General features: G+C 47.9%; 2 protein-coding genes across 7 annotated transcripts in view; both read right to left on the bottom strand.

Annotated features, from left to right (window-relative positions):
• Window positions 1–1,519: 1,519 nt before the first annotated feature.
• NKRF (NFKB repressing factor) lies at window positions 1,520–11,358 on the bottom strand. Of its 3 annotated transcripts, XM_054839464.1 has the most exons (4): window positions 10,927–11,060; window positions 10,130–10,206; window positions 7,228–7,349; window positions 1,520–5,131 (listed from the first exon to the last, which is right to left on the bottom strand). In XM_054839464.1, the coding sequence occupies exons 3-4, from the start codon at window positions 7,331–7,333 to the stop codon at window positions 3,144–3,146; spliced, it is 2,094 nt and encodes a 697-aa protein (XP_054695439.1). In that variant the 5' UTR covers window positions 7,334–7,349; window positions 10,130–10,206; window positions 10,927–11,060; the 3' UTR covers window positions 1,520–3,143. The 3 variants fall into 3 exon arrangements, with proteins under 3 accessions (XP_054695439.1, XP_054695437.1, XP_054695438.1); XM_054839462.1 differs by lacking the exon at window positions 10,130–10,206 and having other exon boundaries at window positions 10,927–11,358; XM_054839463.1 differs by lacking the exons at window positions 10,130–10,206; window positions 10,927–11,060 and adding an exon at window positions 7,462–10,122.
• Window positions 11,359–12,078: 720 nt separating this feature from the next.
• Window positions 12,079–25,163, bottom strand: part of SEPTIN6 (septin 6) — a 31,625-nt gene continuing 18,540 nt past the window's right edge. The window contains exons 6-11 of one of the 4 annotated variants that reach the window (XM_054839468.1): window positions 22,110–22,206; window positions 21,680–21,848; window positions 21,068–21,200; window positions 20,211–20,401; window positions 18,197–18,240; window positions 14,570–15,687 (exon numbers count right to left, since the gene is read on the bottom strand). In XM_054839468.1, the coding sequence (XP_054695443.1) occupies window positions 18,237–18,240; window positions 20,211–20,401; window positions 21,068–21,200; window positions 21,680–21,848; window positions 22,110–22,206 (594 nt within the window). In that variant the 3' untranslated portion in view covers window positions 14,570–15,687; window positions 18,197–18,236. Of the gene's footprint in view, window positions 15,688–18,196; window positions 18,241–20,210; window positions 20,402–21,067; window positions 21,201–21,679; window positions 21,849–22,109; window positions 22,207–25,163 lie in introns of all 4 variants that reach the window. The other 3 variants (XM_054839465.1, XM_054839467.1, XM_054839466.1) reach the window with 3 other exon arrangements.

Here is a 25,163-nt window from a genome sequence, read left to right on the forward strand (position 1 = left end):
AGGAGGAGGTGTGAGGGGCAAAGGAGGAAGGGCAGGCCAGGATCTGCTAACAAAGGGAGAAACAGACACAGGGCTTGGCAAAAAAAAGCACTTGCAGGAAGCTCAGCAGCACCTCATGCCTGTGAGTGAACAGTTGACAAGAGAAGGAGCCTCTGGTAATGAGTTAGTTACAGCAACTTAATGGGCTCAGTAATGAATTGATACAAGAATCATATTTATTTTCCTCCTGTCTTAGGACGGGGAGAACAGGATTTGCAATGACCAGCACACAACAAATGCTGGCACAGCTGCTTAGCTCTGTGATTGAGATAGAAGCTGCCAGGCTTTTTCAAAAATTAAATCAGGATTTATACCTGCTGTGACAACAGCTCAGCCCCTAAGCAGGTGTTACCACTGAAGTCCTGCCTGAGTCCTGCTTGCACCTTTTCCTGAAGGACAGTGTCTTAACTGGCCTCTTGTAAGGGTGAGTTGGCAATCTCTTGGGGTGTGAAGAAGGCAGGACAGTGACTGCCACAAGTAACTGGCTTTGTTTCTTAAGCATTCCCTCTGCAAGACTTTCCTAATGCAGAGGCACTCACCCCACTAAGCTAGAGACCAGTGCAAAAAACCCCAAGCCTGACCCCAGCACCTGCATTGCTAGGGACACCTGAAGCCAACTCAGAGTATCTTAACTATTGCCCATGGACCAGCTGTAATGACTGCTGCAAGCAGAAGCCTTTCTGAAGGGGCCAAGTCATTCTAATGTCACAGAAAAAAAGTTGGTAAAAAAAAAAATTAAAATAGACTTAAGGCAGCAAGAAACAAGAGCAGCACAGAGGTGCAAAATTAAAAGAAAAACCAAATCTTACCTTTACATGCCTCTGAATAACGTCTTCATCCAATAACTTATTTTAAACCACATACTGGCTCTCCAGAAAGCTCATGGCTATGGATCGCCCCAGAGATGGAGAGGCTGGTAATTCTTTAAGCTCAAAAAAGGTAACCCCCCCAGCCATCCAAACCTACAGCCACCAACTAACCAGGAAGGTGCCGGACAAGACCTTCACATGTAAAGTTGGGTGGCCGAGTCGCTACCCAGGGCAGGAAAAGCAACGCCCTGCATGGACTGACACACAACTACCCTGCCAAGGTACCATTACCTTTTAGCTGGTGGCGTGGTTCCCCCCCGCACCCTGACAAGAGGCATTTTTCATGCCCAGTACCACAGTGCTGCTCCTGCTGCCTTTCTTGGCAGCACCAAGCTCTGAAGACCTGCTGTATTTCCAAGTGAGGGCGGGGGAGCTGCGCTCCTGCTTGCAGGAATATCTGCCTAGAAAGTACCAGGCTTCTTCCACTCCTACATCACCATCTGCTAGAGCCCAGCATTCCTGAGGGCAGAATTCAGAAGCAGAGAGGCACTATTGCATGCCGCGCACAGCCCCCCCCCCCAACCAATACAACCAAAAAAGCCCAATATACTTTCAGAATTAACTGCCAGTTGTTTGTTTGGGGTTGGTTTTTTTTTTGGTGGTGTGTTTTTTTTTTTCTCTACAAAGGCAGCAGCAGCATGTTTTTAATTTCAGAAGACCAAGCTAGCAGAAGCTGTGCTGCAGTCATCCAGGCAAGGAGAGGAGGGAATGCTCGCTCTCTTCCTGAGCAAGTCTTACCTGCCAGGGCAGCCTCTTCTCGCACCATGGATGAAAAATGCCTCTAACTGCACATCACCAGGATGTTCTGCTCCATCAGTAGGTCAGTCACCCTCTCCTCAGCACTGAGAGTATTTAAAAAGAAAACAGAACAGGAGGTGGGGGGAAAAAAGCTAAAGGATGATGTAAAAAAAAAGATGGAGAAGCAAATACGAAAGCAATAACCGGGATACAAGCCAACAGGAAAACGAACAAAAAAGTATTTCATTAGGACTGGCTTTATGCTAAAGAATCATCAATGGTTTCTACAGGTGACAGAAAACCCCAGCATCTCTAGGCATGGCTCTCTCTTGGCTCTTCCAAGGCCAATTCCTAACCTCTGTGTTTCCAAGCATGAAGCGAGCGTTCCTCCAAGGCCCACAAAGCACCATGTCCTGCTGTACTGCTGGCAGAACAGCACAGGTGAGGGTCCGAGTCCACTTCCCCAGCACGGAGCGAGGCACTCTGGCCTCCCAGCAGCGCGTGCCAGTCCTGGAGCGACGCCACTCACACCACACATCACAGCAACACCAGAAAAGTTTACTTGTGAATCGCCCTTGACAGACACAAGCACAGGTACATAATGGAGCAGAGAATTAATTAGGCACAGATTTGATTTTGCTCAGGATTAAAGAGTTCATATTCAAAGTAAAAAAAATAAGTTATGTAACAGTCCCCACAAGCTACACAAGCATCTTTGAGCGTGGGCTCTGCATTTACCTCCAGTTTTTCTATTTCACACTTCACTGTGGTATTTGCACATGTCAAGCAGTGCTCCGAGGTAAAAATGAACTGGCATTATCTCAGTCCGACACACTGACAATTAAGGTGCATTCAGGAATTCTCAGTACAGGAGACTCACGGTAGAAATCTATGAATAAAACTGTACTGTTAAACTGGTGAAGGACATCTCTCTACAGACATACACAGGAGAGACAAGACCTTGTTATATATATTTCTCAAGAATAAACACAGTTTTCACACTTTTTTTTTTTCATACAAAGTATAACGAATCCTGTTTTTTTCCAGAAATAAAACTTTATTTTTATTGTCATTAATACCAACTTTACATACAGGTTTATCCCCCCAGACTGCATTTCCTTTGCTTTTTATTTTTTTTTTTTAAAAAGGGCATTTTTTTTTCCTTCCTTGCTCAAGAAGAAGAAGGGAACTATAATTATAAATGATGTCAAATTCCTTCTCGTTGGACATGTGGCTTTGCTATTACAAAACTATTAAAATGTGAAGGAACAAGTAATATCAAAGACACATACAGTAACAGCACTACTGCTTTTGGGTTGTGCTAATATACTTGAACAGAACTCGGTCAGTTCTAAACGTCTAACAACATTTTAGAAATTATATTAACGAAGTAAAAGACTTTAACGTTAATATAACCCACAACAAGAAAAATGCAGCATCTTTCTTTAATCGAGTATCTAAGGAAGCTCAGTTTCTGGTAAAATGGGACACCTAACCTCAGTTTGCCTGAGGCATAATAAGCTCATAATGTCCAACCTGGCCTTCCTGCTTCAGCTGGTCCAACAGATCTTCCTTGCGCCGCTTCCTGCTTACAACCAAGTATCTGTTGTGCCCCTGCCCGTGAGATTTACTTTTAAGACCATATTTCTGGGCGATCTGATGTATCTGCTTCCGCTCATCCATGGTCAGTTCTCTAGAGAAAGTCAAGTCAATGTGACTTTCTGAGCGTGCATAGTTTCGAATGATCTCTTCAATATCTCTTTTAGCAATTTTGTTCACCCTTTCTACGTCAAGCCCAAGTCCTTCCCTTTTAAACTGCTCCTTCACTGAAATAGGCTCTCTAATTCCTTCGCCATCTTTCCCTAGGCCACCGCCCGTCCAGCCCATCTTTCGTAAAATTTGATTCCCGATGTTGTCTTCTTTGATCTTCTGTTTGAAAGCCTCTTCTGCTGATCGACCCCGAATCTCATTTCTGGAGATGACGTCTTCAACGGTGCCTTTCTTCAGGTTATTAACAACAGTTGGCTGAGTCTTTTTGAGGATTTTCACAGCTTCCTCTGCTGCCTCATGCTTGACAGATTTCTTCACTCCGACTGCTTCTGCAATGAATTCATCTTCAAGCAGCACCTTGCATTTCCATCGCATGCCAGTCATCCTTTCAAAGACATACTCCACTGTCATCTTGTTGAACTGGGCGGTGTCGTTCAGGGTACACACCGGATTATTTGAGTTCTCATAAATCACGAGGTCCTTCAGGTCCTTCTTCCTCCCAGAGCCTCGCGACGAGCAGCCCACTTTCTGAACCTGGGTCACTTTGATGGCTGCTATATTTGACTGCATCTTCTGCAGAATTTTCAGTGCCTCCTCAGCTGCTGCATGCTTGCTGGTCTTTTTAGTGCCAAATCCCTCGGCTAGGCAGTGGTCTTGTAGGTATACTTGACAACGCCACGAGCGGTTGGGCATTAATTCATATTTATATTCAACGGACATTTTGTTATATGAGGCAGAATTGTTAAGTATTCCTATTGCGTCGCTGGCATTCTCTGTGAGAATAAAACTAGTCCAGTGTTTGTTGGTATTAGTGGAACCTTTCATGGATTCAGTACCAGGCTGCATCGGGACGCAGTCCCTGTTGGCAACTACAAACTCCTCGTGAGGTTTGAGAGCAGGAGGGAAATCTGGGCGACTCACGCCTGCCTCGCACACCACCAAGTCTTCATGATAGGTGTGCTTGAACTTCCGCTGGACAACTCTAACTTCCACAGACTTCTTCAGCAGCTTGACTGCCAGCTCCGCGGCTCGATCCCTGGATCCGTTTTTGCTGCCGGCGTAACCGGTGGCCAGGTAGACATTCTGACATCGCACTTCACAGGCGAAGCCATCTGTTAGGAGCTTCTTGCTCTTGGGGAGGTCAGCAGGGGCGATTTCTTTCAGAGGAACATAAATATATTCAGGATTTGTCTTGCATGCCTGAATCGAACGTGTCAAAAGATACGTATAGTTAATTTTATCAGTCCCAGTGTTTGCATCTGGGTTAGCAAGATTTTTCCAGATAGCTGCTGACAGTTTCTCGATAAAACTCTGCTTCAGCATTATAGCTGACGGAGGGAAAGTCTCTGATGCAGACTGGACAGTTGAAGGAGAAACAGAAACCTGCAACACGCTGCTTACAGTAGAGTCCATACTATTCACAGCCTTCTTGGCTGCTGCTGCCTGGCCTGCAAAGCCAAACCCAGCTGAGTTGGAGAGCTGGGCATCCACCTCCCGTGCACTCACAAAAGAATTTGTACAATTTTCAGCTGGCTGTGCTACGCTGTTTGTATTTGCCTCCTGGTTCACCTCCTGCATTTGGTTATCCAGAGAATCTTCCTTCCTGTCATCCTTCTCAGCACTGGTGACAAAGTGTATGGGTTCAAAACGCGGTCGCACCCGGAACCTGGGGACCATCTTTTTGGGCGGCTCAGGAACCTCTTCTGGCTCTGGACCTATGGGGTGGAAGAAAATGCTGAGATTACCAATACATGCTACAACAGGGAGACAATGTTTTCACAGAGTGATCTCCAGGAGAAGTCTGCAGGCTCTGAACACAGGATTCCCACTTCTTTTAGCCACAAACCAAAAGGTTTCCTTCTGAAGACATTCAAAATTGATCAAATAAGACCATTCATTCTTGTGCAGGTCACTACAGTGGTATCTCCACCTCCGCAAGTACCCCACAAAAATCTCTACATATTTAGGTACATGGATTTTAGGTCTGAATCACTTGCTCTGCCCCCCAACATTGCCCACCCAACCCACCCAGTCATTTGTGAAGTTACTCCATTCAAAACCAAGTAAAAACTAAGGCCAGTAAGACAGAATACCAGAGCGGGACTAGAGCCTCAGCTCTGACTCTGCCGCAGGGTTGCAGGATGAACTACTTTATCCTCAGGTTTTCTCATTTGATGGAGGAACGCAGTGATACCAAACTCTCCTTTCCAAGACACACAGGGCTGTTAACGACAGTGTTAATAGAAGCATATTTTCTGTAAATGTAACTACCCTTGGCTAAAGGACACCAAACATGGAGAAATCTGCCCAAGCCCCAGGCAACAGCTGCAGTGGCTGGGGGTGCCCATTACACATTATTGGGAGAACTCTAAAACATCTAAAAGATGATTATACAAGTCATCTCCTGTGAAAGATTTAGCCTCCATATGCTGAAGCGTGTTTAATTTCATCAGAGGAGCGAAAGGCCACCTTGGTGCCTTGGAATGAGCTGCCTAATCCAATGCCAATGTGTGCAATCGTAATATAGGTCAGGCAACACATCTGTCTAGGCATCACACTACCATAGCGTGTTCACCATAGCCTAGTTCATTGCAGATGAAAACCACTTTGCATACAGCATAAAGAGGCCTTCTTATGTAAATCAGGTGACAAAGCTCTTACACACACGTGAAATCCTTTGGTCCTCAGTTTTGATGAATTATGGCAAGGTTTACACTTCTTGCTCAGTTTGTATTTTGATTGCACTGCAGCAGCACCTAAAGGCTTCCACCAGCAGAACAGCTTTATGCTGTCTGCACAACATGCAATAGAAAACCTTCCCCTCAGAGCTGCTGCCTGACAAACAGGCAAAACATGGGAGAAAAGTAATATTTTTCTCAGTTTTGCAGCTGGCCCGTGGAAGCACAGAAAGATTGCTGGGTGTCAAAGGAAGGGAAGAAACTTTGGCGGAGTTAGGGATTATATCCAAGCCTAGAGGAGTCCTGTGCTGACTGACCATTTGTGCTTTAAACAGCCAAACTACTGACCCACGCTGCTCACAAAGCAAAGGCCTGCCTGCTCGCATCCACAACCTGCACCTATGAACAACTCCCCTGCCCCTGGCTCCCAAGAGAGGGCAGAGCTCTGAGGGTGCTGGAGAGGAGCCAGTGGATGGAGCCACTGAACTGCCAGCCCTCTCTGCCTGCTACATCTCCTCACTGGAAAAGCTACAGCTGGAACATCGATTCCCAAGACCATGGAACTGGGCTGACATATGCAGGACTCTTCCAGGCCCCATAGGGAGAAAAAAAAAAAATAAAAACCCTGCCATCACCCAATGCTCCACGCAGGTCGTAACTCAAAATCAATAAGCTGAACTCCATAACTCCATGCACGTGTACAATCCCTTCTCAGGTTAGAACATCACACCTCACCACAGTGAACAATCATAGAATCATGGACTGGTTTGGGTTGGAAGGGACTTCAAAGCCCATCTAGTTCCAACCCCCCTGCCATGGGCAGACAGATATTTAATTACATAGATTAAATTCCCTATCATTAGGGAAATATCAGTTACCTGGTAATTTCAATGAAAAATGATATTTTCTTAAGCAAAATGAGAACTCTGCATGAATTATGTGCACCCCACAACGTGGCAGAGGAGGGGAAACGGCTGCAGTAGCACAGCACATCATGGTTGCTTCTTTTCAGTTGCCCGCGCTGGCTCTCAGAGGCAGCCCTGTGGTGCGCTGCTCTCTCCCCATGCTCCCAAAGTCCATCAAACAGCCACAGGGAAGGGTGTCTCCTTTAACACGCAGGCAGATATACTCACTGTCAGAGGGAGAGCAGTATCTTTTTAGCTTCCTGCTAGGGACCAACTCGTATGTCCTCATTTCCCCAATATCGATGCCTTCAGCCATCTTGAGAACCTTCTCCATGACCTGCAAGCCGTATCTGTGTGGATTCAACAGCAAACCACTTTAGAACTGGTCCCACAGGGGCAAAAGACACACATGCACACACAAGCTTTTATTATGCAAAACAAGAACTAAAGCTGCCTGAGTACCTGGTGCAAGGGAGATGCTCCCCCTGATTTTGCTGGAGTATTCACACAGGACCTGACCACCGGCCTCGTGCTGTAGCTAGCTCAGTGCTGGCAGACAGCCTGCACACCAGCTAACAAGCTACCTGGCTCTATGTGAACCCATCTGTGAACAACAAATTGTGCAGCCATCAAACTGACGGTGTTTTAAACTTAAACTTAAATACATATGCCTGTCAAAATTTAATATTTGGCAGAGCTACTAGGAACACTAAGAAACACAGGGGTGTGGAGAAGGAGGAGTCTCCATGGGCATCACAGCTTCAGTGAACTAAGCCCAGGAGCGACTGACTGGCACTGAAGTCTTGTCTGGGTCAGCAGCCAGACTGCACGTCACCAATACTGAAATCACAGATGTCAGATGACAAAGGCACTGCTCAGCCTTTATCGACTACTCTTTAAAAAGCCATACTAATTTCTAGCTTGGTAGTGGTAACTGAAACGTTTTAAATCCCTGAGCCACCACAGAGGGGAGGTGGCTGTAACTAGCTCTGTGCAAACCCTGACCCTGCTGCAGCACACTCGCAGTTCCACACAGGCAGGACATGCACTGTACAACCCCCATCCCTCTTGGCCTTACATCCCTGACCATCTAAGTTTTCCATTGCTCCGGGGATCTGTCACATGTTTTCAAGCCATTTGCCCGGCTGAAGCTGAACAAAAAAACCCAAAACAAACCTTTCTAACCAAGGACCTGCAAACACGGCCTGAAACTTGCCTCTGACAGCTTCGTGCTGTGGTTCAAAAAGAAAAAGCAATCTTGCACCTGTTCCATGGTGTGCTCACCTCCAAAAGTCAAAAAGCATCAAGTCACTGCCCACAGACAGGAGTCCACAACTGTCCCAACAGCTAGTGCTGCAATAACTTGCATGGGCTTTTAAATGCCACTGTCCAAGGGCTCTGGAAATCTACTCACTCTCCACTCAAGAAATACCCTTCTTGTTCCTGATTTAGAGGGCCAGACAGAAATTAGATCCATTTAAGTTACTGGGCAAGAACTCTGAACACACACTACTGCGGTCCCAGCTTCCCCCAGCACAGCTCAGTCCCCAGCAGAGGCAGTGGAACCACGCGTGGGAAGAAAGCACCAAGAGGGATCAAAGGGAGGTGGACAGTGGCGATACCTTCATCCTCCCGCAGCCAGAAAGGAGAGATGTGGGAACCTCTACTCCTCTCTCTGGCTTACAGGGAGAAGGGTACGTTACCTGCGATAGGAACACAAAGGACGATACCCTTTTTCAGGGTGCAAGAGCAGTGTCAGATTTGACATGAGTGTGTCACTCTTCTTCACCAAGGATGGAGATATTTGGGGCTCAGATTTCTGCCCGGGGGAAGATCAACCAGTCACAACGTATGTCTGTCTAACCTGGCCTTAGAAATCTCAAGTTGTGGAGACTGCACATGGAGGCAGAGGAATCCCATGCCTCCAGTGCCTAACTAAAGTCTCCCTGGTGTGACCTCTTATCCTGATCCCAGTAGCTCTGCAGCATAATGTTCCCCCTGTAATTTGCAGCCACCTTTATCATATCTGAGAACACATGTACCTTCTCTCATCCACCCCAAAACTAAATGAATCCTGTTACTTAACTCCTTCCTTACAGACCATGTTTTCTAAGCCTTCTGGACATTCTCCAGATCATCCCCCAGCAGAATGCTCTCTCAGATTTCATCAGCAAAGACTCTGATTTGTATTTACTCTGATAAACCATTTGTCTTCAGCTAGGCAAGTGATCAACGTTAGCAACAACAAAACAACCCCAACAAACCAAAACCCAACAAACCCCATCCAAACCCAACAAACTTTAGAGAAAACAACAAAAATCCCCCAACTTTGAAGTTATATTCACCAGACAACTCTAAGTAAAGCTGCCAATTGCTCTTTAACAGTGCAGCACGTTCACTGTGCCCATGCGGTGTGTTCACGTTTGTGCACAACATAACAGCTTTGGGGAAACATCCTCACTGATAATGGCTCTGCACCGCATCGTGCCTAAAACTATCGCTCCTGTCTCCCCTGAGAGTTGCAGGTAGAGATGTTCATTGGGGAAAGTTTGTGCACTTACAGGCTTAAATTGCATCATTTTTAGGGGCTGAGATCTTGCCATAGTTCTTCACTTCTGTTATCAGCACCCTGTAACCATATTATGGCATTGATTCCCAAAAGCACTACCACAAAGAAGGCTCTCCATTAAGACAGCACACAAACGCATTAAGATGAGCTAACAGACCAAAGAGACTATATCTTAAGAAGATATGCTCAGTTTTAAAATACTACTCAAGTTTTGGAATTTGAAGCTGTTTTAAAACTATGTTCAATTTTAGTGCTTGCAGAGCAGAATAGTTTAGTAGTTGGACCAGAAAGAAGTAAGAAAGCATGCAGATCTACATTTAAAGATGTTGACTTGGCTCCATACAAATGACACAAAATATTCCCCAACAAGGCTTTGGGATAGTAACATTAATAAAAGTCAAACTATATGCCCTTCAGCATTTACAAGCTCTTCTGTCGTTGCACAGTCTGCTGAAGTTAGTCGCTAAGCAGTTGCTTCTGTCTTTAAAGCCAGTTAAAAATAATCACAACATCAAAAGTGTCAGTCGGGATGTGGGTGATGTTTCTGCAGATCTCCACAACCTTGCTAGTTATGGTACGGTGGTTTCTGCACGTTAACAGTAATCCTGATGAAGAGAAACCTCTTCCATTCACCAGGCCTATTTCTCTCAGAAAAAAAAAAAAAAAAAAAAAGAGTTTTAAGGGGATTGTAGAGGCTGCTTTATGCTTAGAGGGATACTTTCTTCTCATTTAAATTACAAAGCACAATACCACATGCTGAACGAGTCCTCAGGGGTGGGACATCAGGAACTACTTGCAAAACACATACACTTTTTCAGCAGCCTGCTCCCCTCCACGTACAGATACACGCATGGTCGAGCAAAGAAAAGCGTCCAGGAACCGAAGTTCTCCCGCACCAGCCCCTTCCATCGCAGCTCTGCCGGGGCGGCTTTTTACAAGGCGGCTGGGACCGCGATTCAGCCGAGCAGCACCGGGCCACGACGGGCGCCCCAGAGAAGCGGGCGGCCGAGAGGAGCGGCCGGAGGGAGCAGAGCTCCTTCTCCCCCCCCGGCGGCGGGGGCAGCCCGACCCCGCTCCAGGCGGCGGCTTCCGAATTCTACCCCGACCCTGCCAGCAGACCGGGCCGGCTGCGCGGCGCCTCGGGGGGACCCTCCTGAACCCGGCTGACGCGCCGGGGCACCCCCGCCTGACAGCGAGCGCCAGGCCCCGGCAGGCAGCGGGGCCGAGCGGCCGGGACCCGCCACGGCCACCCCAGGCGGCCGCCTCAGGGCCTCCCCGCACCCCCGGGCCCACTTCAAGGCCTCCCCCCCCGCCCCGAGGCGGCAGCCCGGTGCCGGGGCTGTCCCGCCGGGCCTCACCTGCAGCCCATGAAGACGTGGTTCGTCCAGAGGACGGAGAGCGAGAGGAGCTGGTCGATGGCGGCCCCGGGGTAGCCGTGGAGGTGGCGGAGGATGAAGCGGCGGCGCAGCCCCCATTGCCGCTCGGTCTCGTTGTACTGCCGCCACTGCTCCAGCACCGACTCGGGCACCTGCTCCTGCTCCGGCTCCGGCGGCGGCATGGCGGGCAACGGGCTCGGCGGACAATCCCGCGTCGCCGAGGAGCCGTCCCCGCCGGTGGGCGCCGGGCACAGGGCGTGCCGGAGGAGACCAGGCCCCACGTGCGGACCAGGCCGCGGCTCGCTGCGGGCCGCCGGGGAGCGCCGGCACAGCCCAGCCCAGCCCAGCGCGGCCCGGCCCCAGCCCCCCTGGCCCCGTCCCGCCGCCGGTGCCGGTGTGTGTGGAGCTCGCCCCTCCCCTCCCCCCCCCCCCCGCGCCGATCTCTCCCCTCGCTCGCGCGGAGCGGCCCGGCCGGCGCCGCGTCACGTGGTCGCGCGTCGCAAACCCGCGAGACGCCACGAGAAACTGCCGCCACAGCCGACCGGCCGCCTCGGCTCTCTCGCGCCCCCTGGCGGCGGCCGCGGGCGTGACGGGGCGGGCCCAGGCGGGGGACGGGGATCGGAACGGGAACCGGAACGGGGCCTCCGGGAACCCCCGGGGGAACGGGGAGGGAGGGCGGCCCGCAGGCACCCCCCCACACACCCCTGGCCCGCCCTGAGCCCGCATGACCAGCTCTGGGTACCGCCCCGCAGCTCCTCCCCGCCGGGCAGCGGGCTGGAGGAGCCCGAGGCCTTTCCCCTCCCTCCCGCGGGGCTCGCCCCAGGCCCAGCCTCCCCCGGGCGCTTGAAAACAGGCAGCGGAACGCTCGGTGTAGACCCGCGTTTCCCGGGACGGGCGGCTCTGCTCGCAGGGTGGCGGTGCCGCCCCGGCCGGCGGAGGAAGGCCCGGGGACGCTGATGCCCGGAGAGGCAAGGGGACTGCACGCCCGCCCGAAACGTGCCGGGCTTTTTCCTTTTCATCTACAGCCCTTCTGACACAGCAGCCCAGCACCTGGCTGGTCCGAGCAGATCTCACCTTGTGCGAGTTCCTTCAGCCCCGGCCGCCCGAGCAGCAAACACGACAGCACGCGCGGCAGGCTTTTGTACTTTTTATTTAAAATTTACATTAAAGTTAGAAAGGTGTCAGGCTAAACAGTGCTGGTTCTTCAATGTTTGTCATGTAAATGTACAACTTCTCGCACGCTTCCCGTTTGTAAAAAGGAAACAAAACCAGGAGGGGGGGAGAGAAGATGGCAGCTGGGAAAAGCATGCAGCGAGCGAGCGGACCACGCGGAGGAGCGGGAAGTGCGAGGGCTGGCTCCAGCACACTCTACGGACACCGCACCCTACTCACCGGGGATTCGGATGGATCGCTATTATAATTATTGTACCAGCTGTCAGCATTGCCTCTCCCTCCTGATACTGCTCACTTTTTTTCTAACTTTAAAGAACAAGACATTTAGTTAAAAAAAAAAAAAGTACCACTCAATCCACATCCACCAGCAGATGGAGCTTGTTTAATAAGGTGGTGAGACACAGGAGGACACCAATGAAAACACACAGTTCTTACTTTATTTTTTTGTTAAATATTTTTGTGGCTGCCAACAGAGCAAATTGCACCATGTTTTATATTTCCTTGGACTCTGAATGCACCGTTTCCAAAACCAATCAAACAACAGCATATTGAAAATACTCCTTAGGCTTCACACCTCGTGGAAGCCCATGACATTTATATTATTAAAGACAAAATTAGAAAAAAAAAATATGCCCGTAACAATGTTTGAAAATGTATTCGCTACGTTGTTAGTCCAAATGTCACATTTCTGTTGCTCTGCAAAATTCCAGGTAAACAATCAGTTCCCCCCATATTACCCTGTCTTGTCACACAAATTACAAGACGCTTCAATTTTTAGATACCATGCAAGTCAGTAAAAGCTTCTTTCCAAGACACTAACACTGAAGATTTGTTTCCCCCCCTCCCCAAACATAAGACCCTTAAACTCTTCTAGAAGTGGCAGTCTTCTCCCTCAGACCCAGTGCAGCTGGCGAAGACAGATTAAAAAAAGCTACAGAGAGAGAAAAGGGGAAAAAGAAAAAACCAGAAGATTAGCAAAAAAGAGAAAGGCATTCAAATAGCAGGAAAAAGAGATGCAACGTGAAAACAGCTGACAGAGGAGAGATGGAACCTCCTTGTGGTACCTCAAGTACTTGAAAATCACACAAGTAAAAAGCTTTTTTTCTTTAAAGTCTTTAAAAAGACTTTAGGTAACTTTAAATAACATTCTAATAAGGCAAATGGTCAGGAAGAACAGCCAGTGACCTGCAGTATGGTTAAAGAAAAGCCACATTAAACGGTTCTTTTAGCAGATAATCCAGAAATCATTGACAGACTGATACTGACTGGTTTGGGGAGCAGGCTGACATTCGACAGTAGAGGAAGAAGTAAATATTGAAATTATTTTAACTTGTTTTTAAAAAAACCAAAACAACAAACCACAAAACAGCCAAAGACTTTTATGGGAAATAAAATTGTATTTATGGTGAAACAGAATACCTGAGAAAAAAAATTGCAATCAAGAGTTTTAACTGCCTTAATTGCTGGAAATGGAGGCCAGACCATTGTTTGAGCTGGGGCACTGCTGAGGTTTGCTGCTGCCGTGAGCAGCTAGCCGGACTAACACGTTATAGGCAGAAACTGTCTGTGAGGCTTTACCATCACCCAGACCACCTTTCTAGCAAAATTCTCAGCAGCGGCTTGCACTAAAACCAGCATTACCTATCACGGCTAGGTCTGAGGTGTGCTCATCTTCCAAAAACCCAGGATTTGAAGGGTTTTTGTTGAAACTATATTTGGCAGCATGCATCCTGATCTTTCAGCGGGGTCAGGACGTGTGGATTCACCCACGTACAGAGAGCTTAGCCTGCACACAGCGCGACTGAAGGATCAGGGTTGCAACAAGCAAGTCTGAAATGGAAATGACGATTAAACGCTAGTCTTCAGGCAGCATGAATTAGCAAAAGAAAAAATAAAAGCAAATAAAAAAAGATAGATGATGTCATGAAAATGACACCAAGTATAAAGAGAAAAGAGGTTTTTTTCTCTCTTAACTATGCGATAATTAAACTAAGGTGGTGTTGTCAATTTAATGTCACCAATAAATACATTTAAACTGCATTGTTATTTCGCCAGCAAAAATAACTCACAGAACTTATTTCCACATCGCTTATTTAACTGGATGGAGAGGGGTCAGGAGAAAGGGGAATCCATTAATTGCAGGGGAAAAAAAGAAATGGTAGGATTTGAAGTTGCAGCATCCAAAACCTTGTTAGGAGTAATTTTACATTGTTTAATAAAAGCAATAACCACCAGTACATAGTAAAGACAGCATCACAATGAGGATATAGGAGAGAGCAAGGGTAACACCATGGAAAGGTCACAGCTGAAATGCTGTCACGTTTTATTAGACCCTCCGATTTAACAAGTAAATGAAGGTCCATTCCAGCCCATTGTATTCAGGGGTAATTACTCAGTACAGAGCCATGGGTTACTGTAAAAGAAGGGCAAAGAAAACAAAAAACAAAAGAAGTAAATGTTAACCAGAATTCACTGTCTGATGAAGTCTTTATTTAAAAACAAAACTCATCCAGAAATACACAAAGAAGACAGCTGCAGGCAAACCGCAGTTGCACTTGGCTAGAGTGAACTGGCCGCAGTGAGCAAAACACCCGCCTTTTTAGTGCGAATCTTGCAGTAAAACAAGGCTTTTGCTGAACAGAAAATACAAGAAGCAACCTGCCAGCATCTGTACGCTTCTAAACAGATGCCAAATAAAAACAAAAATAAAGGTAATACTTTTTGCATTAAAACCAGAAATTGTTGGAATTACTGAGAAGAAAGTCAAAGAAACATTATCGTCTTTCTTCACAAACACTGATATGTACAGCAAGGTGACCGGCTTTCCCTGAGATTGGATCCAGGATGTGCATCCAGGCCAGCACACCGAGAGGGAGACAAGGCAAGAGATCCTTCGTGACCCCTGCAGCATTCAGAGAACACTTAGTTGCAAACCGTGGATCCAAGTTTGAGAATCCCTCAAGCCTGGGGACTAGAGGTTTGGACTCAGGCCCACGCCTGTGAGGATGTCAAGTTTTGCAAAAAGTCCTTTAAAATTATTTGAGTCACAGATGGCAGCACAGGGGGGTAACGAGGGGTTAGATACAGTAAGTTAAAAAGGGGAGAGGGCAGCCAGTCTCTTGAGACAGCGCATCCCACCCCACGGCAGCGTCGGGTTGCATTCACAGCGGTCCCAGGACAGGGGCTAAATGCAACACCACCAAGCAGCCGCGCTCTCTTACCATGCAGCCCTCACACAAAACGGAGGGAAGAGAAAAAGCCGAGCAACTGAGAAGAGGGGACACTAGCCCTACGAGTGCTCGGCAGCCTGCTGCTGCCCGAAGGGGAAGAGGGATCAGCAATGAGCATCTCTTGCCAGTTCCGCGTAGGCTATTGCCGAGTTCTTCACAAGAACAATGATAACCCAGAACAGCCAAGGCTGTGGACTCTTGCTTAAAACAAAATGGTGAGCGCAGGAAGGGAGCAATGAGTAAAGGTGAGCAAACAGGCACAATGGCATAGCTGCATGTTAACCAAATGTGGGCGCATTCACTTCTGGTGTGAAGGGAAAGGTTCTACAGGAAACCCGAACTGAAAATGAAAGAAAAAGGCAGATTAATGGTTTTATGGATTAATGACAAAAAATAAAATAAGAATATAAATGTTTTCTAACACACACACAAAAAAGGAAATGTTACTAAGTGTTAATAAGGTTTAATTTGATGACAAAACATGCTTTATGTAGGCACACACATGCGTACGCGCACACACTCAGCAGTGGGATGAACCAAATTTATTTTCTAAAACCATCCTTTCACAGTTTTGCAAGCTACAGGACTCATCAACTGTGACTTGTTTGTATCCTTGCAAAACAGTGGAGCCCTGCAATACTTTATGGATCAATATGGAGAGTATTTTTCTGAATTCTGGAAAAGTACCATATGTACATATTTAATTTAGCAAGGACAAATGCCCATTGAAAAAGGCACTGTCTGCATTTGTATAGTGGGAACAAAGAACTTCATTTGATTCAAAGCCCAGCACACAACAGCGTACAGTTACGAGGACTGCCAAAAGCAATCCAAAACCAACAAAAATCAGTAATGTTCACTCTAACTGCACTTTAGCTGTGCCTTCGTACTCAGCACCAGAATGAACACTGTTCTTCTCTGAGCTTATTTTTCCGCATTCAGAGCCTGATAAGCAGAGAATTGTTCTTTTCATTGTTTTACAGTTACCATTGGCAGCAGAGACATTAATTCAACCGGACTGCTCAAGACGATTGCAAGCTCCAGTTCGAGTCGGTGCAAGACCCTTCTGAAGCTCTTCTGTTAAGTGGAACGTCCCATTGAAATTAAATTCAAATGCCTCTCACTGACAGCGTAATGTTTACTTGCTTTTCCATTGCCCTTGGTGGAGCTAAGAGGGAAGGAATCCTGGAATCAGCTTTCCATATTTAAGGGCGGACTGTAAGTTCGTTTGGACTGTATCATGGAGAGAATGTAAATCCTAGCTTTGTCTGCAGGGAAGGCTGGACTCGAGGGTGAGTTTTTACGGTGTGTCATAGTTAAGTGCTGCTGTTCCAACAGGTCCCCTCTCCGAGATACCTGCGCACCTCAGCCTGGGGTGCCGTCACCCTTGCCTTGGGTAATAAGTATTGCTGCTCTGTCAAGAAGCAAGACATTCCTGTGGGAGCTTTCTTTTTCCTCTCACCAGAGAATCACCAGCAAATTAAAAAGGCTCAATTAAACACACTCAACCTAGCTATAAGTAGACCACTGTCATTAGCAGTTTCACTAATAACCCTAATGAGGATGCTGCTCTCCTGCCAGGCAGGTGCATTTCTTACGCATCTTTGTTTAAATGAGCCTTGATTTTACAATAGATACTGGCACTTCGCACTGCAGACATTTGCCTATGGCCAGGTTTGTTAACCCTTTCAGGCAACCTTATCTGTTCCACAAGCCTGCCCTTGCCTACGTGGCCACCTTACATCCCTGCTCACACCAAGGCAGAGACGCTCTGGACAGAGTCACAGCAACTGGAGCAGAGCAGACTCAGCGTAACACCACCGACAGGGCTCTGCTCCAGTGGGAACTCTCCACGCCTTGGCAAAACTCCTGGGAAACTCGGATTCTGGCCTTATTCAGGGGCAAGGTGCTCTGGCAGGCTTTATGGACACATCTTGAATACAGCCCTCTTCTACCACTAGCCTTACCCTAACCGTGGGCACTCTTGGCATGGCTCCCAGGAGTGTGGGTCTGTCTGTCTGCTACAACTGAACATCCAATCCATGGGTGACCCACTTGGCTGTTAAAAATGTCATAAAGTCTCTCAGTCTATCTTCAGAGCCTTCATTATCTGCTAAATGCTCAGCCCATCGTCTCCTGTGGTTTTGGACAATCAGCAAGTGAATACTGGTTTGCTTACTCGGCAGTAGTTTCTTCAACGCCCCCTCATACATACACACCCGCCCACACACACTCATACACACACACAATTTGGTGATTCTCTGGTGCTTTGGGACAAAGTAAAGCTCTAGGTTTGGCAGATTTTACCATCTGTTAGTATGTGAAGGTGGAGACAGAAACTAGTCTTGTATCTACCTTCACCTGCACTGTAACCACAAGTTGTAACCTACAGCTTGGAGGGGTGGGAGGGAAGGAGGAGAAAGGGAAAAGACATCTTCATGGCTAGCTTGGTTCTATCATCAGCACACCTCCGTAGCAATTGTTGCCATAGTATCAACATGGCCTGTGTGATTAAAGAATATAATTTATTTCTAAGGGAGATAAAAGAAAATGGAGCCAACAAAGTTCTAATTAAAAGGAAGAGGATCTAATCCTTATTTTTCATGTTTCATGTCCTAATACTGAGTCTCTCTGCATTTTACTTTGCAGCATCTTTAAAGACAAACTTCACTGCTTCCTTTTTCTACAACTGCATACGGAGAGAGAGAGACTGGTAAAGCATGTGTAGTGAGGGCGAAAGGAGAGGAAGACAGATAATATTTATAGGCTTCTGGACTTGCACAGGATCTGCTTTTTTAGGAACTGTAAGTGATCCCACTGTGAGGTCTATATTAGTTAATGACGCTTACCAGGACAATGTGCCTCATGCACCATGCAGCCAAACAGCAGCTAACTGTAAAACAGCATACATGTAAGAGCTACTAATGATGATAATGATGTAACAACAACAACAACAAAAAAGAAATCAAATGGTGATTAGTGCAAATTACTGAGCTTGGGTTTAAAAGAGTCATCTGTGAAAGAAAAAGGCTAGTGTACTGTCAGCCACTAGTAAACCAGATACAATTAAGCTACAGCTTGTGAAATTCATGGATTGTTAGAGATATTTATGATCTAAATACTGAAATTAATTATTTAGGACAATTGGAGATGTTAGAGAGTAATTAAAGAAGCACCATTTCTAACACAGCTATTTTCCTGGAGGAGAGAAAGACCTCCTGATATCTTCCCAGGCCTTACTCAAGCACTTAGCACTATCGCTTTCATGGAGCCTTCTGTGCCTTTCTGTGTCCTTCACAGACAAGGACGGTACCAATGCTTTTCCATCTGAATTTCCCTGGTGCCAAGGAGCTCTTCTGAGATCAGAACTGTTTCTAGGAACAAGAGTGTGACTTGGGCCACAGCGACTAATTGCTTACACTGTACACCATATCATCTCCCTTTTCTGCATTCCTGACCCTGACTGATCTCGGGGCTGAAGTCTGCAGTCCTCAGTGTGCAGATGTCTGAGGGCTCTGAGCATGAAAGAACTCAGTTGTGTATTCCTCACACAGTCCAGGCTGGGGAGAGAAGTCTGTCCCCAGTCAGTCTCGGGCTCCTCAGTATGAAAAGATATTAAAACCCCCTGAAGGTAATTCAAAAGAGCAAATCAAAATATGCAGTGGAAAAAGGAACGGACAAGTGAGAAAAGGGCAGGAGCACTAACTGCTCATCGCAAAAGAATGTTGACATTGAAGTAGCTCCAGCTCAAAACTAAAAAGACTAGACCAGGATCTCATTCTGGTTATTGGTTTTTTCCTCTCCTGTCTCATTTGATTCCAAGCTTAACAGTCAAGGGCTATTCTCCCTGACAAACAGTCCTGTCAGCATTTTGGGCATGTGCCATATTGTTCATATTAACAGCACTTCTCCATGTACTTAAGACTGCGTAACGCAGGCAAGATTTACTCTCGTTTTGCCCCATGGATGTGCAGAGAGGGGATTGTGGCAGTGGTATAGAAACCAGACCCTTGTTTTTCTGCATACTGCTCATGCAGTACACATGCTAAGGGGGCACAGAACTCCATTTCGGTAAACATACCGCAGCGAGAAGAAAAGGAACCACTCACTGCTAAGTGAATCGGGAAGACTGTTTCAGCTGTACAGCTGGTTGCTCTTGAGACACCAAAGAGCATTAGGAGCCTGGCATGGGCACTGCAGACAGCCCAGATCACAGGACCCTGACAAGGGGCTGGATCGGGTCACACCAGTCCCTGGCATGGGGAACCCCTGCTAAAGCCATGCAGTATCTCTCACAGTTTCTGTGAAGGGCAAAAGGCTGATCTAGGGCTGGAGAGTGTACTAGGACTAACAAGGAGCTATGACCTGTCCCCTCATTTTGCACCTTCACATTTTGGAGATTCCAGAACTTAAGACTATGAGTCTCCCTGAATAATTTCCACAGTGTAAGCTTTCTCCCAGCCTAAACAAATAAGACCCTGAGACAGGACATGCTCCTCTCTGGAGGTAGCGGGACAGACCTGCCACCCACACCCCAGCCTTGGCAGCCAATATCGTTCCACTTCATTACAAGCACTGACAGACCAAAGGAGGAGCAGGGAATCTCAGGGAATAAAACCAAGTTCATCCTCTCCGATGCTGTCAGCAAGCAATGAGGAAGGTTCACACTGCTCCCTGCTCTTCAGGATGACAGCTAAAGGTAAAATGCTTCCAGCTACTGCTCAGCCTTATTAGGGATTAAGTCTGGCTGTAAACTTTCCCCTGGTAAGGACTGGCTAGGTTGGGAGAGCAATAGAAACACACAGAAAAATAGTAAAATAGAACCATAATGAAAAAGCAAATACCACCAGGTTACCAACTTACTTTTTTCTTTCCTTATCTCTTTTAAGAGTTTGCGATCCTCCAGCCTGCTGAGCCTGAGATTGGAGCAATTCAGCTGCTGTCTTCCTTTGTTTAAATGCATTTACTTCATCATCCAGAGACTTTTTTTTATCCTCTAGCTTCTTTTTTTCATCCTGATGTAACTTCTTCAGGCGATCAAACTTTTCATGCAGCTAGAGGGATAGGAGAGAGGTGAGCAGGACAAACCACTGTCAGATATTCTGTTCACAGGAAAAGAGGAAGATTGCAGGATCCCACAAGATCTGAGCCTGCAAGTCTCCATTGATCTCTACATCACCTCTAGCCCCCTGAGCTGACACTGTGTAGACAAAGGGCAGGGAACAGTCTCCTTCCACAACAGCTTACAAACCAGGCAGTGTTCTAGTGATGCACCATTGCACAGACTAACAATAGAGGATTGGGAGAGTATAATCGTACAAAAATTTTAATCCATTTCCAGGGGTCTCCACCTTATTCCTCTTTAAAGGTCAGTAAATTAATGGATTTTCTGCAATGCTAGGGAAGTTGTATGGGTATATTTTTATATAACAAGCTTGTATCAGGGGCTGTCTCTCTCCTTGGATTTTGCCACACTGCAACTCTCCATCAGAATCAAGACTATGGCACTTTCACGGTATAGTCAAGTTGTACACTACAAGCACTGTGGTCTAGTTTTGTCCTACACGATGAACACCTTAATGTCCTCGTGACCCCAGGTTAGACTTCTTGATAAGAAAGTCCTAAACCACACTCTGCAGACAGTGCTTTGGCAGCAGCTACCTCCTTGGGAGTGGATCTATCACTCACAACCACAAAGAGACAAGTATTGCAGTTGTCACCTCTTTTTCAGCCTCCTTCAGCTCTGCTTCTTTTTCCTTGACCCTCTGGACAAACATTTGCCTCATTGCCTCTTCCTTTTTCTGCAGTTCCCCCAGAAACTCATTTCTTTTGGCTTCATAAGTTTCTTGTAAGCTAAAAAGAAAGGAAAGTCCAGTGATATGACTTGGGACAAACTCTGCTTCCCCCGAGCCTCTGAAATCAGGCCCTCACCACAAATATTGCTTGCCCACAGCACATTTCCCACTCACCCACCCATGTGTGCCCAAGGATTTCTTTATCCAACTGTTTCTGTATGTTGAATGTTGGGCAATTCAAAGAGACCAGCTGGCAACAAACACTAGTTCAGAGGCATACTGCTGTATCTCTGCAGCACAGATATTTCTGCTCCTACACCTGCAGTTTCACAGTCAATCCTGCACACACTCTCTGTGTTTTCACCTTCTCTTGCTCAGCCAGGACCTTTGCTGAAGTCTGGATTTATCTGACCTGGCAGGTTTTCTTGCTGCATTGGTTCTCTACATGCTCTCTCAAGGACACACGCATACACATGCACACGCAGCACATCCAAGAATGCCTCTCTCAAGCTCTCCTGTCTCCTCCAGGGATCCCACCTGAAGGGTTTGCTGTCTGGATCGGTGTCCTTGAAACCCATCTCTTCCAGCTTACATCGCCGGTACAGCTCATAGTGGCGTGTGTGGGTCTGTTCACGAAGGTCTTCCATGTTCACGCGGATCAGCATCTCCCGCAGCTTCACAAAATCACAGTGAGCTTCATTCTCCACTGTAAGAAGTCATGATAAGGAGTAAGATGGGGGCAGAAACAAAGGTCTCTTCCCACATTCCCCACCTGTCTACTCCTCCAATAGGTTTAACAGCCCTTGCGAGCAGAGAAAGCTGTCACAACAGGCCTGACACACAGATTTAATGAAGGATAATCCCTGGTGAGATATTAAAGTCCATCAGACCCTTGCTCCTCTTATGAGAGCCCACTGCCTCCTGGCAGAAGTGTTCCATGCCATGAAAATCCCAGGGCTCAACTCACCCTGCACTGTGCCCCAGGGGTACTGACGAGCTTTCATCATTTTGTTTCCTATTTTCAGCTCCTCCGTGCTCCCGATCACTGCAAACGGCAAGTGGGCCTGGAACACATTAAATGATACCCACGTTAGTCCCTCTCAACTCTGGCTGACTTGCCAGCACACAGAGATTAGCACAGCCACTGAACAAGACAGTCATTATGCGCACGCTAATCTCAGGGAATCTAGTCACTGGCCACTAGTCCAAGACAAGTGGGGAGAAGGGAAGGTCCTTTTTGGAAACCTTGTTAGTGCTACCACTCTATATCCTCTACCTGGCTGATCCTCCCAGCCACAGGGTCTCAGGTGAGATGAGCCAGTGCAAGACTAGCATCAGAATGACAGCTCGAACAACGTGCTGCGCGGCTCTGACTGCGGTGCTGTCCCGGGGGCTTGCCGTGGCTGAGGAGAACATCTGCTCAAGCACAGAAGCAATAAAAGAAGTCTTGGAGCCTTCTTGATTTTATCACCCCACCACTCCCTCAACTCACACTGGAGCACAAGACAACTCGCTCTATCGGATCATGAGATCGAAGTCCCTCCTTCACCCCCAGAGTAACAGCTCTTTCCTCCCCGCTTTCCTCCCCCACTGAAGGGGAAGAAAGAGCTGTTGGTGAGGAAGGGCTGAACACGTCCCTGCACCAGGTCAGCCTCTGTGTCCATGTGTGCCCTGAGGTCTGCCCCAGGCTGAGCTGGGAAGGACTCTGCATTCCCTGGGGCTGTGCTCAGCCTGCCCCGTGCTGACACTCCATAGTGCCTCACGCTTCCTGCAGCTGTGTTGGGGCTCTCCCTCAGCACCCTCTCTCCCAAATCCCGCAGCACTCCTTTATCAACACTGGTTCCGAGAAACCCAAAGGAGTGCCAATGGCTTTATAAAACACTCATGATGCTACTAGATGGCTGCATAGCTAGAGGACAAGGAGGCCAAATCCAGGGATCACACCCACGAGGAGGGATCCTGGGGACAGCAGAGCTGTACTGCTAGCTCAAGCGTGCCTTGTTACGCTCTTCAAGCCGAGACACACGCTTCCCAGAGCACAGCTGTTACAAGTACCTGAAAGGCTGACTAAGAACAATTGGGATTTGCTTTTCAAAAACTCAGAAATAAAAAATAGATAGATATAAAAAAGAAGACACTTTTTGCCTTCCGCAGAGAGGCTAAGAGACTCACCCAGTACAAGCTCAGCAGACCAGAAACACTCCTGACACCTCTCTTAGCTCTGAAGACCTCACCTTACACTTCCCTTATTCCCCAAATTCAGGCAGCCAAGCAAACCCCCCAGACACTGCTATCATACTTTGCTGCATTTATCTGTTGTGCAATAAGTGAGATCTCTCCCCACCTCCGCTTGCTCCTGGGAACTCTGTTGCATTCTGCCAAGCTGCAAAGAAGTCAAGTGCAAGGCTTCAGCACTTAAAAATAAAGTTGCCAGCTCCCTGCACCCACCCCTTCTGCTGAGTTTTGTGCAGTGACATTTGTTAGCTAGAGCTTTTAAAGTGCGCTGAGTTCTGGGCAATTAAAAGGGCCCCAAGGAAGCCAACTGTGGGGAAGATCAGTGACCCTGGATTGCTCTCAGGAGCAGTTAGTGAAGTTGTAATTCCACAGGTTACCTGAAAACTTGGACAAATTCATGACAGCTGGTACAAGAAAAAGATTTCAGAGATGAAGTTCTCTGCTTTCAGAGTGTGGCTCATACAGTCAAACTGCAAATATAGCAAAACTGCCTGCAAGCACTCACAAAGATGAGCTCTTCGGTTTTTATTCCTTAGCCTCCCAGCTCTTGCGTGGGACACACACAGACTAAGTGGGGCTGGTGGTCAGTCTGATGGGGCCATCCTGGGCCAGGCACAGGCTCTGTGCCCTGGGGCCTCCTGGGATGCTCTCCATGCTGAGTTACCATTGCAATCACGCTGACACGCCAGTGCCTGGAGGGACACAGGCCGGCACGGAGCTGTGCCCGCTCTGCACAGGGTGTTTCCTGCAGGAGATGGTCTCCCAGGTTGAAGGAATCTGATTTTCAGCAGAAGGCTATCTAATCACAAAGGGCAGGGGATACAAAACACCTGAGGGGAAGGAAACAAAGCTGTCTCAACTGAACAGCCTCCAGACCACAACATGAGGGAAACTCCCCTAGCCAGCTTTCAAAGGAATATTTTGCCACCTCATTTCTACAAGCTGTAGATTTTCCTGCCTTCAAGACAGACCACACACAAGCAGCAGCACTATCCACAGACACTTCTGCACATGGGGTCAAGAAGAACCGTCAGCGGTCCCTGTGGAGCACATCTCCACCTCTCCACCGGCTGCAAACAGGCCCTACATGTCCTGCGGTGCCCCATCGTGCAGCCACTGTCAGGCAGCCTGACGGGGGAGAGGGCAAGCGGAGACCCCAGGGCTGAGCAGCAAAGGCCACGTGCCACCTTCGGCTGTTCTGGGAGACACTGGAGACATCACACTGTGGGGACATGCTGGCTACTGCCAGGCACTGGGTGGGCTCTTCACCTACTGCAGGTTGGGCTCCTCACTATGGGACGCTGGTCTGTACCTGCATCCAACTGCTGGAAACTCTCAAACACCCGAGGTACTAAACCCCACAAAGGCGACAGCCTCCTCCGCAGGTCTGCACAGTGCTATTTCCAGAGGAAAAGCCATTGCGGTTCTGTGGTGCCTGAGGTTTCAGGCCAGCCGCTCCCCCTCCAGGACACAGGATCAGGTGAATGTTTGCAGTGGCAATGTGCTCCCCACCGGTGATCCTCTCCTCCACAGCCCACTGGAGCTGCCCACTTCTCTCCTCTTCCCCTCCTGCCACTTCTGGCTGAGAGCTTCCAGCCCTCTCTGTTAGCTTCTTCAGGTTGCCCACGAGGAGCATCCCCTGGTCGGCTTCTCCCACAGCTGTTTATGCTTTTTGTTTGCTTCATATCCAGGTCTCCAGGCGAGTGAAGTGAGGGGATATCCAAGGGACAAAGCAAGCGATGGGAGCAAGAGGAGCAACCTGAGACAGTGGCAAAAACACCATGCT

This window comes from Grus americana, chromosome 12 (genome assembly GCF_028858705.1).
Source record: "Grus americana isolate bGruAme1 chromosome 12, bGruAme1.mat, whole genome shotgun sequence".
Lineage (NCBI taxonomy): Eukaryota > Metazoa > Chordata > Aves > Gruiformes > Gruidae > Grus > Grus americana.

What these genes read in the sequence shown, in the direction of transcription:
- NKRF (XM_054839462.1), bottom strand. Translation starts at nt 11,126, where the DNA reads ATGCCGCCGCCGGAGCCGGAGCAGGAGCAGGTGCCCGAGTCGGTGCTG. An exon ending in CACGTCTTCATGGGCTGCAG is followed by an intron (nt 7,350 to 10,926) that starts GTGAGGCCCGGC and finishes GAATCCACACAG; the next exon opens with ATACGGCTTGCAGGTCATGG. An exon ending in ATACTGCTCTCCCTCTGACA is followed by an intron (nt 5,132 to 7,227) that starts GTGAGTATATCT and finishes TCCACCCCATAG; the next exon opens with GTCCAGAGCCAGAAGAGGTT.